This window comes from Protomyctophum parallelum, assembly GCF_964188405.1.
Source record: "Protomyctophum parallelum genome assembly, chromosome: 1".
NCBI classification, from domain to species: domain Eukaryota; kingdom Metazoa; phylum Chordata; class Actinopteri; order Myctophiformes; family Myctophidae; genus Protomyctophum; species Protomyctophum parallelum.
In genome coordinates, this window is record NC_139697.1 from 87760034 (window position 1) to 87775010 (window position 14977).

General features: G+C 40.2%; 1 protein-coding gene across 4 annotated transcripts in view; it reads left to right on the forward strand.

Moving 5' to 3' along the window:
• The window catches only part of gria3a (glutamate receptor, ionotropic, AMPA 3a), a 130215-nt gene extending 115483 nt beyond the window's left edge, over nt 1–14732 (forward strand). For 2 of the 4 annotated variants that reach the window (XM_083782926.1, XM_083782928.1), the window contains 4 exons: nt 3522–3769; nt 4767–4881; nt 12618–12866; nt 13233–14732. In XM_083782926.1, coding sequence (XP_083639052.1) covers nt 3522–3769; nt 4767–4881; nt 12618–12863 — 609 coding nt within the window. In that variant the 3' untranslated portion in view covers nt 12864–12866; nt 13233–14732. Of the gene's footprint in view, nt 1–3521; nt 3770–4766; nt 4882–11174; nt 11440–12617; nt 12867–13232 lie in introns of those variants that run through there. The other 2 variants (XM_083782927.1, XM_083782929.1) reach the window with 2 other exon arrangements.
• The last annotated feature ends 245 nt before the right edge of the window (nt 14733–14977 follow it).

Sequence of the window (14977 nt, forward strand, 5' to 3'; positions counted from 1 at the left end):
GCCGAAAGCCTGGATTGAACCAGGGACCTTTAGATATTCAGTCTAATGCTCTACCAACTGCTCTATTTCGGCTTGTAAGTGTCACATCCAGAATATATTTTTCAATGTATTGTTAGTTCTTAAACAAATAAACTCATACAGTTTTCCCCCAGTGAGATCAGCCTGGGAGTCACACGGTTTTCTGTACCTCATTTGACCTGCTGAAAACCGGTTCCATTTGTACACTGTCAAAGTCACTAACTTAATACTATCAACATCTATCTATTCTATAGACCCTCTACAACAGTGGCTCCCAAACCTTTTCTTGTCAAGGACCCCCGAATTTACACTTTATTAGCCCGTGGAACCTATATAACCCTAACCCGGCTATAATCCATGGTCAAAAACGATGAAAAACGAGGATTTGAAAAAAGACAAAATCACTTCCAGACCATGGGCTATAGTCCATGGTGTCGGAGTGATTTTCGTCCTCAAAAATGATGAAAAACGGCATGCTACAGTACCCTAACCCTAACCCTTGATCGTAGGAGATAGTAATGTAGGACAATGTGGGCGGACACAAGTGTGGCCTACATGGGTCACATATAATTCGCCCAGCTGGTACCCACTTAAGGCCCAATCAGATCCCAGTTCAAACCCATATAGGCAAACACAGGTGGCGCACACATGGTTCTGAAATAAAATGGCCCATTTGGATACCACCTAAGATCCAGTTAGAAACCTGTGTTAGCCCATATGGGCTAACACGGCTGGGCCCTTTGTGAAAACTGGGTGCACGGCCCACTTGGAACCCATGCCCATAGCCCATGTCAAAACCCAATTGGGCCCAGATGGACATGTTAGCTGGGTGGTGACCCAAAACACATTGAAGTCAACGAGGATTTGAAAAAAAGACGAAAATCACTCCGAGACCTCTTGAGTGATTTTCGTCTTTTTTCAAATCCTCAAAAAATATGAAAAACGGCATGCTATAGTATGCCGTCCGAGACCATGAGCTATAGCCCATGGTCAAAAATGATGAAAAACGAAGATTTAAAAAAAAACATTTTTCAAATCCTGAAAAATTATGAAAAACACTATGCTGTCTGAGGCCACGGGCTATGGGCTGAACTTGAACCCACAACCTGTGGCTCTCACAGACAGCAGCTTATCACAAGAGAGCCACCACACTCTCTGAAAATCTCCTCAACTTTCTATCTCTTTCCAGTGTTCTTCTGGGTGTTATTCTCCAAAACATGCTGCAGAGTGAAAGTAGGAGGAACTCAGCTGGATTTGAACTCACAACCTCTGGCTCACATGGATGTCGTCTTAACAAGGGTGCCACTGAGCTCTCTGTGATTTCCAGTTTTATGTTGTTCTTTTTGGTGTCACTGTTCAAATGGAGCCTTGGGATCATGTACAGAGCATTTTAATGGTGTTTGCTGTGCATCAAAAGTGTCTTTAGTGGTTTTAAGTGTTATCATGGATGTTAATCAGATAACACTGACAGCCTGGTAGCTCAGTGTGTTAAGTGGCTGTCCACATGATCCAGACGTTGCGGGTTCAAATCCCACTCTGGTCTTCACTCTGACACTTTGTGTTAAGTAACTGTTGGACGACCAAAAACACTAGCTGGGGTTCCTGTTGCGTTACATTGAAATCGGTGACCTATGAATACATATTTGAAATTGTCTCGCACAGGGCCTTGCAAGCTGTTCCTACCTTCTACTTGACTTCATCGGTTGTGTAAGTGATGCCAGGGTCAAACTTTGTAACCCATGGATAGAGAGATAATCTTTTCCTCTTATCTGCCCCACTCTTGAGACTAGGCTCCAAGGATGCCAGTGTTGTTTAGTTCAAACCACTTTGTCCAGTTGGTTGTAGCTAGCAGGGCTTTTTGAAAAATACAGAAATAGAACTTTTAACTCAGTTAATAAAACATTGGGGCTTAATAGGTTTCAACATAACAGACATGGTCTACTACTCTACTTCACATGTTCTCTGCGACTACAGTTCACCACTTAGGGAGACGCATGTATTTTAGGGATGGGAATTATCAATTAATTTGATAACTATTAACATTCCTAATGCATTTTAATGTCAACCAGTCATTTAGCATTGCTTACATGAGCACTCTCTTCCACTGAAATTGTTCATTAATCACTACAGTATGTCAAGAATGATTCCGTTATTGGCCTGTATCCATAATCCATTCCATTGCTGGCTTCAGATGAATTCTTTATGATGCAATATACGGTACAGTACTGTGAGCCAGCTGACACAGTTTGCCAATTTACTCTGATGTTGGCCCTTGCTTGCGTCAACCAGATGCAGTGTAAGAACTTTTATCATCATTAATTATGATGAGCATTGATCATTATCCATTAAAGAATCTGAAAGAATTATTACAAAGGAATCTGCAAACTGCAAACTACTCATAGTAAGTGAAGCCAAAATGTCCCATAAATACTTTTCACATGATATCTACAGAAGCATGATTCATGTAATAAATCCCTTTGGCAATGAAGTTTATGTTACAAATTATGAGGGGTCCTGACTCTTGACTTTAACCACCCATCCTATTCCTTCTCTCATGACAGGAAATAATGGAATTTTAGCACTTTGTAAGTGCTAAAATTGATTGCATGATCCAAGAGATCATACAAACCTACTCCTCGAAAGACATTTAGGGGTTTGGTAAAGTTTTCACAGAGGCACTTTAGCCCTCTCCTGGTAACGTTTTCACAGAGGCACTTGAGCCTTCTCCTGGCTTGGCAGAAGGTCACATTAACCTAGTTTAATGCAGGTTCCATATTTGTCCTTCTATTGTAGACAGCTGTGTACTGCAGCTCCCTGGTGAGCAACCAGCAGACTTTCAACTGGCCATTTTTAGCTGCAGTGTGTGCCAGAAGAGCACGACTGCATCCAGCATGTGTTTTAACTGGTCCAGGTGGCACGTCTACCCAGTTCTCAGGCTGAGAACTGGGGTCCTGTCAAGTCCAAGTCAAATATTCTGCCACAGTGGAATTCAAACAAAGAGCACCATTTAACAGTTAAAATACCACATAAGCCTGATACTATTCTTCATTTTTAATTGGATTACTGAGAATGTGTGTCAACGTTCGAGCAGGTATAACATAATTATTTTTGCTATCTTACCAAGCCCGTTTCAATTGAAAGAGTGCTGGCCTGTTCAATTTGTAACTGTTGAAAATGTTCAAATTCAGGGAGTGTGTGTTTGTGTGTGTGTGTGTGTGTGTGTGTGTGTGTGTGTGTGTGTGTGTGCGTGCGTGCGTGTGTGTGTGTGTGTGTGTGTGTGTGTGTGTGTGTGTGTGTGTGTGTGTGTGTGTGTGTGTGTGTGCGTGCGTGCGTGCGTGCGCGTGCGTGCGTGCATAGCATAGCATAGCATATACAGGTAGTTTGCATTTTCAGCATGCTGCCAAATTCCCATGAATAACCATGTATCATTTTTACATTTTAGCAGTCTTTCTAACAGAAGAAAATCTTTTTGTTTTGGTTCCTTTTTTTCTTCTCTTTCGCAGCGCTCCAAAATAGCAGTTTATGAGAAAATGTGGTCATACATGAAATCGGCGGAACCCTCCGTGTTTGCCAAGACCACTCCGGACGGGGTCGCCCGGGTGCGCAAGTCCAAGGGCAAGTTCGCCTTCCTCCTGGAGTCCACCATGAACGAGTACATCGAACAGCGGAAGCCGTGTGACACCATGAAAGTGGGAGGCAACCTCGACTCTAAGGGCTACGGCGTGGCCACACCTAAAGGCTCTGCATTAAGGTGGGTGGAATAACATAACAATGTCCATGTTGTTATAGTATTCCACCTACCCTGATGTCTCCTGGGCTCATTGTTTTCTTCTTCATTTTAACCCGCCCCCCTTTTTGCTCCCAAAGCACATCAGGAAAGTAAACCCTTTCAAACAGCATTTGCATTTCAAATGTAATCTAGACTATGTATGTATGTGTGTGTGTGTGTGTGTGTGTGTGTGTGTGTGTGTGTGTGTGTGTGTGTGTGTGTGTGTGTGTGTGTGTGTGTGTGTGTGTGTGTGTGTGTGTGTGTGTGTGTGTGTGTGTGTGTATATATGTATGTATGTATGTACAGTATGTATGTATATACATACGTACCTAAATATTGTACGACTGATGTACGTACATACAGCGCACGGACGCACATACATTCATTCATATACACTGTCTGTGGGTGGTGAAACTATTGGTTTGTGTTAGTGCCTTTTTTTCTTCATGTTATTGTTAATTATAGCCACATTTACTTAATTAGTCTGAATGTTGATGGAGCTATACATACAGCCTTTCCATCCTTGTTTTGTCCCCTTTTCCCCACTCTTTTCTTCCCTCATGTTGTCTGTGATTTCCCCATCCATCTGGTTCTTTTGCATTGCTTCTGGTTTAACATTTAAATTTCATGTCCTTTCTTAACGTGCTACTTACAATGCTGGTCCGTCAGTTGTGATGAATGGTGCCTTGCATGCTGGATGTTGTTATTTCTACTCTCCATGACAGAATGTCCCCATCCCGCACACGTCACTTTTTTAGCAGTGTGACCCCCTTCATGCCACCCTTCTAATATTTGACACTTTTATATGCACTTTTTTTTAACCTTTCCACACCGGTGAAATACTTTACCAATTTGTCTTTTCCGTGCTCCCTTTATGAACCATTGATATCCATAACAATTTCCTTTACTATTAATCCAAATTAGATTTCTCACGGACCTGATCATTTTTCTCTTACAAGTTATGTTTTATCGTTTCAAGAAATGCTGTTAACCTGGCAGTGTTAAAACTGAATGAGCAGGGCCTCTTGGACAAATTGAAAAACAAATGGTGGTACGACAAGGGAGAGTGCGGCAGCGGGGGAGGGGACTCTAAGGTCAGCCTCAATGTCAACCAAAGTCGGGTACCCTTAGTAGAGAGTAATCGGCAAGGCTGTCATCACTGAAACCTTAATTACAAATTACCAGCCACTAAATGTGATATTTTTTTGTATTTTGATATTTAAGCACCTGAGATCAAACTGGGAATCCTTTACTTGGCTAATTAAAAAAAAGGAGAAAGAAAATAGCAATAACAGCAATGATACTGTAGATATAGTACAATGGGGGGGGGGGGGGGGGGGGGGGTGTTCTGGCTACTGGTTTGGTCTGTGGTTATGAAAGGTAGAACATGTTTGCCTCTGCTTTTTATATCCACAGGTCAACATGAGAGAGCATAGCATTAGCATTAGCATTAGCCCTCCGATCTGCTGCTGGGGACAGATTAGGCACGGGGGCACAGCGTTTTTCTTGAGGGGAGTAAGCATTACAGGCAAACGTGAGAATTCTAATGGCAAAGTAAGACCTTAATGGTCCGAATGTTTGTTCAATTATACCAACACCGTCTCACTGAATCAAAAGTATAAGCTGGTCGGCATGGAAATACCTTTGGGTGATCTTCAGTTAAGACCAGTCAAAGACTTTCCATGATCAACAAGACCTGAAAAACAGAGTGGAGAATATGACCAGGGGCCCCATTTACAAAATTAACAAACAAAACATTTGAATTTAATACAATCTTATATGTTGTGTACACCTTCCAACTACCATGTGCAACACATTTAAGAGCCGTTGAATGAGCTCCCATTTCTCACAATAGCACATTGTTATTGATCAAGGCTTTCCTGTTTTTGTGCTATGACAGGCTTTCTCTTCTTTTGTTGTTGCTTTTTGCCTTTATTGATAGATATAGGTACAGCAGTCTGACAAGAATAGTGATGCTAGGGTTAAAGTGTTTAACTGCCTCTACTAGGTGTGCTTGTCAAGTTGGGACTGGGAGCTTTTTCATACCAATTCAGAGATCAAATTTGATTGTATAGCCTTCCTATAAATGAGGCCCCTGATCTTGTGTGTCATGACACAGGAACAACTCAACTGTAGATCTGCCTGTATATCTTTTCTTCAGCTTGCATCGTGGCCACAGTACACCTGGCATATTGTGAACGAAGACAGGCTAACGTTGTTGTTGCTGATTTTAGTCATCCATTCCTGAGTAAGCAGGCTATGGATGCTAACAGCAACACAACACAGAGTAGCCATGTCTTCACAATTGCCTATGTTCGTTGTTAGACAAGAGAGCAGGATATGTTTTGATAGTATCAAACATGACTGCCACATTCCTTTGTCTTTAATTTCTTTGCAGGAAAAAAAAAGTTATTGGAATATATTGTATGTAACAACCACTGAGAGAGGCAATTCAATAGGCCTAATTATCAAGTAAATACTTAATTTAATTATCCCCTGAATTTAGATTGAGTTTATTTATTTTAATGTACAGTAGGTAGTAGGTACACAAGTGAAACTCAATGTAGCAAACATCCTATAAGTATTTGTAGAAAACAATTTGAGTCATGACAATTGGATGATGCAATATTGCTGCAATATGTACAGTACTCAATTTGCAATTGAAGTTTTTCATTGCAGTTTTTAAATTTGACCTCATACTCACATGCGTCTCATACTCACATTAACACCCATACAGTATACACTCATATTCATATTTGTACTAATATATCCATAATCATTTGCACCGAGAAAACAAAAGGTCTAGTATATAAACTATTAGTCCCATTCACATGTCCCTCTTAAGATCATATCGTTGCTGTCGGGGAGGAAACCACTACATTTTTGAGGTTCTTGAAATCAATGGAAAAACATATTGAACCGATGGAAAGTATTACAAGGTGCTTCGGACAAAACCTCTTAACTCCATTGGACCCTCAAACTGTCTGCTAAAGCAGCTAACTCCACCACCTCTCCAACAATATATAAAGTCACAACACCAACTTTGATGAGGCAGTAGGCCTATTGCTTTGTTTACAAAATATAGGGTTTTCTTCATTTGCTGAAAAACAAAATATATATTTTTTTATTTTCTGAAAAAGGAACATTTTGGAGTTCCAGTAGATGGTTTCTTCCCGACAGCAGAGCTATATTTTTACAGGATGACATAAACTATCTCTGTCAAATCAATTTACGTCCACATTTTGAGTCCTTTTATATTCTGAAATGCATCATCCTTGCAGTTCCTGGCTTCTCTAGAGGCAACACTAACATTATTTAAATTCTCAACTCCACCACCTGGTGGTTTGTCAAAGGTTTGTTTCAATTAATGTTAAACAGCTCCAAATGATGGAGTTGTTATTTAACAGCAGTATATTGAACATTCCAGGGTGTTGTACAGTTTTCCATGTTTGAGGTTTGGTAGTGTTGAGCTTCAGGGTACTGGGACAGATTGTTAATATTGTTTCTGTGCAGTTTTCGGCGAATGCTTCTTAAATATGCCTCACCCAAAAAGCACCTTTCTTAACCATATGTGATTAGCCTAATTGTGCTTAACCTATCAGCCAGAAACAAACAATTTCATAAAATATGGGGAAATATTCCTCTGCTATGCTGTTTCCTACCAAAGCTCTGGGCATTGATAACCAAGAAGTCCAAGGTTTATTAGGGGGTTTAAATTGATGTGAGATGGCATGCTGAACTGCGCTGTCCAGTTGCCAATGAACGCTCAAGCTATGATGGCCATTGCTGTCGACACCAGAGGAACAGCCTCAGGGTCCATGACCATGTTGACCAAGATGGTCTCTGATGATGATGGGGCAGCAGAGGCTTAGGCCGTAGAGCAGCTGCTTGGGAATCGGAAGGTTCCCGGTTCGATCCCCAGTTCTCCCTGGGTTGGTGTTGGTTTCCTCTAGCCATTAGGTGTGAATGTGTGGGTGAATATAAAGCGCCTTGAGTGAAGGCGCTATATTAATTTGTGGTCGAACTGATGCTCGGGCATCTAATGCTCAGGCTGATAGGCACTGATGTGGTAGTGAACATAGACACATGCTGGCACTCCATGGAGGCAGCTTTCAAATCTCAGGTCCATAGCTTGTGCCACATGAACTTTGCTGCAACCAACTTCTGTCTCCAGTCCTTGGGTACAATGGAGCACAGGGGCAGGGTAGCTGGTGGTGCTATGATCAAACTGAACCACGGCCAGCTGTAGGCTCATGACGGCTGTGCTGTAGACTCAAACCTCAGAGTCGTAGGCTAGGTCGGTGCGACCATGCGAGCGCAATTGGTTGGTGACCAAATGAATAGTGCCAACAACAGCCCGAGAGAGACTGTCAGTTAGGCGTGTTGGTCCTGGGGGCAAAACCATGGTTCAGTGATCTTGGACATGGTAAACTAATGACCACGGGAATCTGTGCACTCTGTGGTCGGTCCATAAACGATATGAACAGTTGGGCTTGCAGTCCAAGATAGTAGGCTACATGCACATGCAAATTAAAATTTAAACAGGTACAGATAGAGACCAAGAAGAGTACAAGAAAAAGATATGCACTGTTCCTCATGCTCCCCAAATTGAAGTTTAGTTAGTATGTTTCCACCAGTATGGTCTTTGTCAGGTACATGAATCAGTGGTCTGTGATCCACAAAAGCTGTAAACAGTTGGGCTTCTAACATGAAATGGAAGTGGCAGAGACCTATAGCAGCTCGCTGGTGAAAGTGGTGTGCTTCCATTCGTTGGGTCGGAGGTGTTGGGCACCGTCGACCGGTCATGGATGATTCCAAAGTGTCGGTCGTGAGGGTGATAGTCTCACTGGGTAATGCAAATTGCCTTTGCCAGTGGCAGTACCCACTTGGAAGTCTGCAAAAGACTTGGCCAGGTCATCCACCCAGTCGATCGACTGCTTGCGGCTTTTGGGTCTTATTTTTTAGTGCCTCGGACAGGGCATGCACGAGTTTGGCTAAACTGGTGATAGAAATAGGACTGCCTTTCCCAGTACACTGTACACTTATTTGGACAACTGTGTCAACAAGGAAATTATGTCCAGAAAGGGTTTCCTTAATGAAGAGTTGGCAGTCTAAGCGAGTGTCACCTATGGCAGGGGTTCCCAACCTTTCTATTACCGGCTGCCTGTTCATAAAATGTTCGTGGACCAGCATGCCTGCGTGGTGGGGTGTGGTGGGTGTGCTGGGGGGGTACCCAAACACGAAAGACAGTTGACTGGCCTCAAGTAGCCTATACCTGCTGCTATATTATTATATCACAACATAATGTTATATCACTACACACTATATCATAAATATATATCACTGTCATTGACCATATCATTAATCCTCAATCCTGGTGACGCACGGTTATAGATTCCCTTCTCGTGTACCAGTGGGACATGTCCCGAGTACCAGCACAGGTTATAGATTCCCTTCTCGTGTACCAGTGGGACATGTCCCGAGTACCAGCACAGGTTATAGATTCCCTTCTCGTGTACCAGTGGGACATGTCCCAAGTACCAGCACAGGCACACGTACCAGTGGTTGGGTATCTCTGACCTATCTATGGCAGTCACTGAGCTCCTTCTCCTGCACGGTGGATGACCAACCCATGTTGGATGTTTGGTGGAGTGAAACTTTTTGGCTTCCGTAGCCAAATCACAATTTAAATGTAATGAGTATGTTAGCTGTTTTCCCTCAAATGCACAGGCCAGGACACTGCAATATTTGACATTTTATGCATACAGAATGTCGTAGAGGTTACCAATGTAGTGTTTGCGAGAACACGCAGAACATTCTTCTTTCTCAATCGTCAAAAAACTAGCACAGGATAGGGAAACAACAAGACACAACTGATTGATGCAGCCAAAACACATGATCACACACCATAGTGGAGAGCTCACATATAAATGACAGCATGTGGATTAGGTTACATTGCTTACTGCCCCCACTACACCAGTACTGGCATTCAGTGTATAATTATACCACCATGTTTTCCCTTGGATACAAATCACGCCAACTTTTTAGTAGTAAGCGATGACTGAAAACAATGAGCTGGAACTCAAAACTGATAATTATCATATTATTTGGAAGAATATAGAAAGTGTCACTGCCCTAATAATCTGTTAAATATAAATATATACATATAATATATATATTATTTTCTTTTTTACGGCATACACTTTACATGCTGAAAAATGCTCTTTTCTAAGAGAAGTTCAAAGTGAACTTGTTAGAAAACTGGTGGCAGGTTAGCCATAATAACCATTCAATATTGATCATGCATGATATCCAACTATTCTGTATTTATACTGCTTGTTGAGTATCTTATATTTGATTTATATGCCATTACACAAATAATTCAGTGGTGAATACAATATATTTATTGTTATACTTTTTTTTCCTTCTGTACGAAAATAAGCATGGACATGTAGCAGTCAAGTGAGTCCAGCATAATGTCTTGCAAAACAATAGCCCAAGGAAAGATTCTCCTCAACCCAAAGATTCAGTCTCTCCAGACAACTTCGTCCAAATCTATCTGCCATATGGCTGATTATTTAGGGTAATTGTCTTACAAAGTCTTTGCTGCTGAGCATTGTGAGCAACACCTATTACAATACTTAAGAAACAAATCAGTGCAAATGGCCACATTATGGCCATTATTGCTACACAATTTGTACATTTTGTACAACAAGCTAGTCTTTTTGGAGCAGGCCCTGAGGTGATTTGTCTTGATTCATATTTGCAAAACAGTCTTGGCATCACGATAGTGCCTGTATTATGAAATGCCCTGTGGTTGTCTATGAAGAAAGGGGTGATTTTGTGAGACATTGGCTATACACATAGTCACACGAAATCCTGAATGTTATTCTGACTCTTGAGAGCATAACATTTACCCTAGGACCTAGGTCAAGTCTTACACTCTCAGAGTTGAATTAACACTCATGTCTTTGTTGTGATAATGAAAGTGGACTGCTTTTTTTTTGTATTAGTCAAGAAAGGGTTCCTGTCAGATCCACCCAATTAATTTTAAAAAGCTGCGCATAAAAATGTGCTCACACTCACAGCAATCCCATCTCTTTTTTGTACAAAGCTAACGCGGCAGCTTCTTACTCTGCAAGTTCAAATATTCTACCTTGAACAGTGTGTGCCGATTACTCAAAGCGATACGCGTGGGGTCTGGCATGCTAGGGTAGAGATATGGTTTATAAAAAAAAGGTCACAGCTAGTGTTTGCTTGCTATATCTGTGATGTCTTGGCCAGCACCCTACTCTTATCGCTTTGTACAGTATATAAAGTAGATTAAAAGTTGAATAACATAAAATAACATAATATGATGTTATTTATGTTATTTCCCTACGTGAAGAACTCCTGTAAACCTTGCAGTATTGAAACTCAGTGAACAAGGAGTCTTAGACAAGCTGAAAAACAAATGGTGGTACGATAAGGGTGAATGTGGAACCAAGGACTCTGGAAGTAAGGTCAGTCGCTGCAGGTCTTTTTATGCTGATTACAAATTGCATTTTGACTTAATTGTTCATATGCAAACATCTAAAGCATACATTCTTTAAAGCATACAAAAAAAATATAGAACACTTGCTTGGCTGTCTCTAGAATAGCATCTACAAAACACAGGGACAATATTATTTTATATTGTAATGGTTATTGCTTATTTCACTTATTTTGACTATTATCATTATCGATCATAATCATCGTTCATTATTATAAACGTAATGTCATTGATGTCTACACAGTTTGACAATATAGATAAAACAAAAATGTAAAACATATTGTGTACTTCATACAATTATGAAAAGTTGAATCATAGAATTGCAACCGTTATACTGCTTTTTTCTCGTCCAACGCACTATTGAAATGTAGTTTATTTGTGTTCTTATTCATTTGTCTGCAACATAACTATAATTAATCCAGGGCCATTATGCATTACCCGTTACCAGCAAGTTTCCTTATTGTGGAAAAACTCCAAACAGACCATTTTACATTAATTTGCCAAGCCATGCACTTGACATACAGACAACTGGTGTTAAATGGCCTTGCCACAATAAATGACATTTGCTGCTGGGTTAATAAACTAGTTTAACCAACTGAGTTAGGTGGGTGATCCAGACACTGTAATCCAAAGTGGAGATCGATATAATATCACCCTATGAAGACTTTGAGTTAAAATACAAATGGTAAAACCCTTATAAAGGAATTTCAATGTTTGCTATGTTTGGCTTTTAATTGCAGCAAAATGGTTCAATTCAATTTCCACAGCTTGTCACTTTGGTTTACTTTAAATTTCAAGATGCAGTGTGACAAATAATAGGTATTAGAGTCAAATCAGGGCTTAATGTTTAGACCTGTACGACTCTGACCACCTTCCTTTAGGGGTGACCTTGCAAAGAGACCACAAGATAGGATAGATGGAGCCTTTCTCTCTACATTCACCAATCCAGCTCTTTTAGAGTAGAAAGGGGCTAGCTTACTATTTCTGCAACTGAGGATTGACATTTCACTCGTTAAGTAGGAAATCACTGCAGCTTTCAACTTTGACAGGAATGTCACTCAGTAAATCAGCCTCAGATTACACCAGGTCTACGTAACAGCAGGCAACTATCTGCAAGGGATTTGCTGTCTTCTCATTTTGAAATAAAATTACTCAGTCCCCTTAGAATTTCTGGGAATGTTTAGTTCAGAACTTCAGATATAGTGTGACTGGTCTACTTCAAACCTGGATTCGAGTCTGGCTGAGGCCAGCCTCACTATCAATTTTAAATTCTTAACAGTGTTCCCTACCTCCCCCCAGGACAAGACAAGTGCATTAAGCCTGAGCAATGTGGCTGGAGTCTTCTATATTCTGGTTGGGGGGCTTGGGCTGGCCATGACCGTGGCTTTGGTAGAATTCTGCTACAAGTCACGGCAAGAAACCAAAAGACTAAAACTGGCAAAGAATGCACAAAACTTTAAACCTGCCCCTCCAGCAAATGCCCAGAATTTTGCCACATACCGAGAAGGCTACAACGTGTATGGAACAGAGAGTGTTAAAATCTAGGGGGTAAGTCTAATTTTGGGCCCCTTTCCTTACTTCTCACTTCTATTAGCTTGCTTGTGTGGAGTAAATGTGGAGTAAACATCACATTTACAAATGCATAAGATTTAATTATTTATTGTCGTTGAAGGAATTTCTAGTTTATCAGCTTATTTTACTTTATTTTACTTTATTTTTCTAATAAAGTTGTCTTTTTCTCATGTCTCCCCTCTCCCCCCACCACACATGTAAAGCGTCTTTGGGTATTAGAAAAGCGCTATATAAGTCCCAGGTATTATTAAAGGACATAATAGCCGACAGTCCTTTAGCCGATAAACTAGAGAAAACTAGTTGCAGAGTCAGGAATAATTTCCATTTATATTCTCTTTGCAGATGTTGAATGTTGTCCCGTACTACCGGTTTATCTCGATGGAGATACAGTCACTTTGTATTCTACAACAAGCTGTGGCTGGCATCGTGGAGGCAAAAGACTTGGTCATCAGCTTGAGGCCTGAGCCTACTGTCAACATCTGCTCATCCTGGGCCACAAAGCCTGTCACAAACATCCAAAGATGATGACACAACAGGACTCCATTAAGAAATATGGAATTTTGTCTCTTTTTAGTGCCTTATGCAGCCTTCAGTGTCATGGCAATGCAATTGAAATTGAATTCACTTGAAAAATAGATTTAAATTATAGGGAAATAAGGCGAAACATTGTTTCAGATGAGAACTAGATCAATGGTTGTCATCTGTGTCAGAACTTTTTATTTTCTATTTTAAAGAAGAAGCAAAATGCCATGATTGTCAATGAAAAGTATCCCGAAGTACATACGTGTTTTAAATCCTTTGCAGACATATTTTTGTGGTGAAATGTTATGTTGGATTTAAATGTTTTATTTAGTGTAGTGAAGTCACCTACTTAATTTACTAAGACTATTTCAGTGTCATCATTAGGACAAGCTTCACTCAATAGATACAATCAATAAAAGTGACAATTATTTTACCCTATTCCTTATTCAGAAAATGCAGGTCATGTTAAACCATAGTCGAATGGTTTAGAAAGTGTCAATTTATTCTCAAAGGCTGTTGGACAAGGCAATGTCATAATTTGTGTCTTTAGTCAATAAGATGCTTGGTTTGAATCTACACCAAGCAATGAGATCACATTTGTCACAACTGCCAAAATTGTGAACCAAGAATATTTTGTTGAGGTCTGGTTAGCTTTTAAAACAGTTGGTGCCATAATGCTGCAATATTCAACACAACAGCAAGAATTGCTTTAGCAAATACTATTGACCCCTTTTCAACATACAGTACAGTATATTCAAAAGGTTTAGGTATAAGCATCCAAACTCATTCAACACTATGTACAAATTTAGCAGCTAGCCTCATTTAAATGCAATATCTGCAGTTGTGAATCTTTTAACATTTTGGTAAATTATAACATACCGGTAGTATATTTGGTTGTAACAAGCTTTTTCTGTGTATGCAGAAGTTTAGCTGGTCAAGTGTAAACTAAGCGTGGAGAAGGAAACAGCTTATGTCTGAGTGGCATCTCTTTAGGAAAAAAAAGAAAAAAAAACTCAAATTGCTACAAATCATGTATGCTTGTATTTGTTTAGTTTAACAAGACATTCTCCACACAAAAAAGCATGTGAATTCGGTTGATAGTTTTACCAAACTGCAACCCTAAACAGGTCTGAGTGAGTCAACTTACAATCACATTTGATCTGTTTTATTTATTATTATTTTTTATTTTAGGTTTTTTTTCTCCAATTTGTAATTGCACCTCAACAAAGAGAGTTGCATGTATGGGCAAAACTAACCTCTTTAGAGAGGTCATGTACAAAGAGTTTTATTACATTTCCTAAATAAAAGCATTTATATTCATCTTGTATATTCATTCTTAGATTCATGTTTCTTTAATAATATCTCACTGTGTCCAGCTCAAACTAATGGCAGTGAAACGTATTAGAATGTTGCTCAGGCCACATGCTATGGTGAGTGACAGCAGCAAGACAAGAAAGATATGTTCAAGAGTACAAATGTCCGCCAGGAGGCATGCCCAATGTCCCTCCATCTAGTCTAGGGCAGTGGTTTTCATCCCTTTTCATATCAAGGCCCATTATTTATTC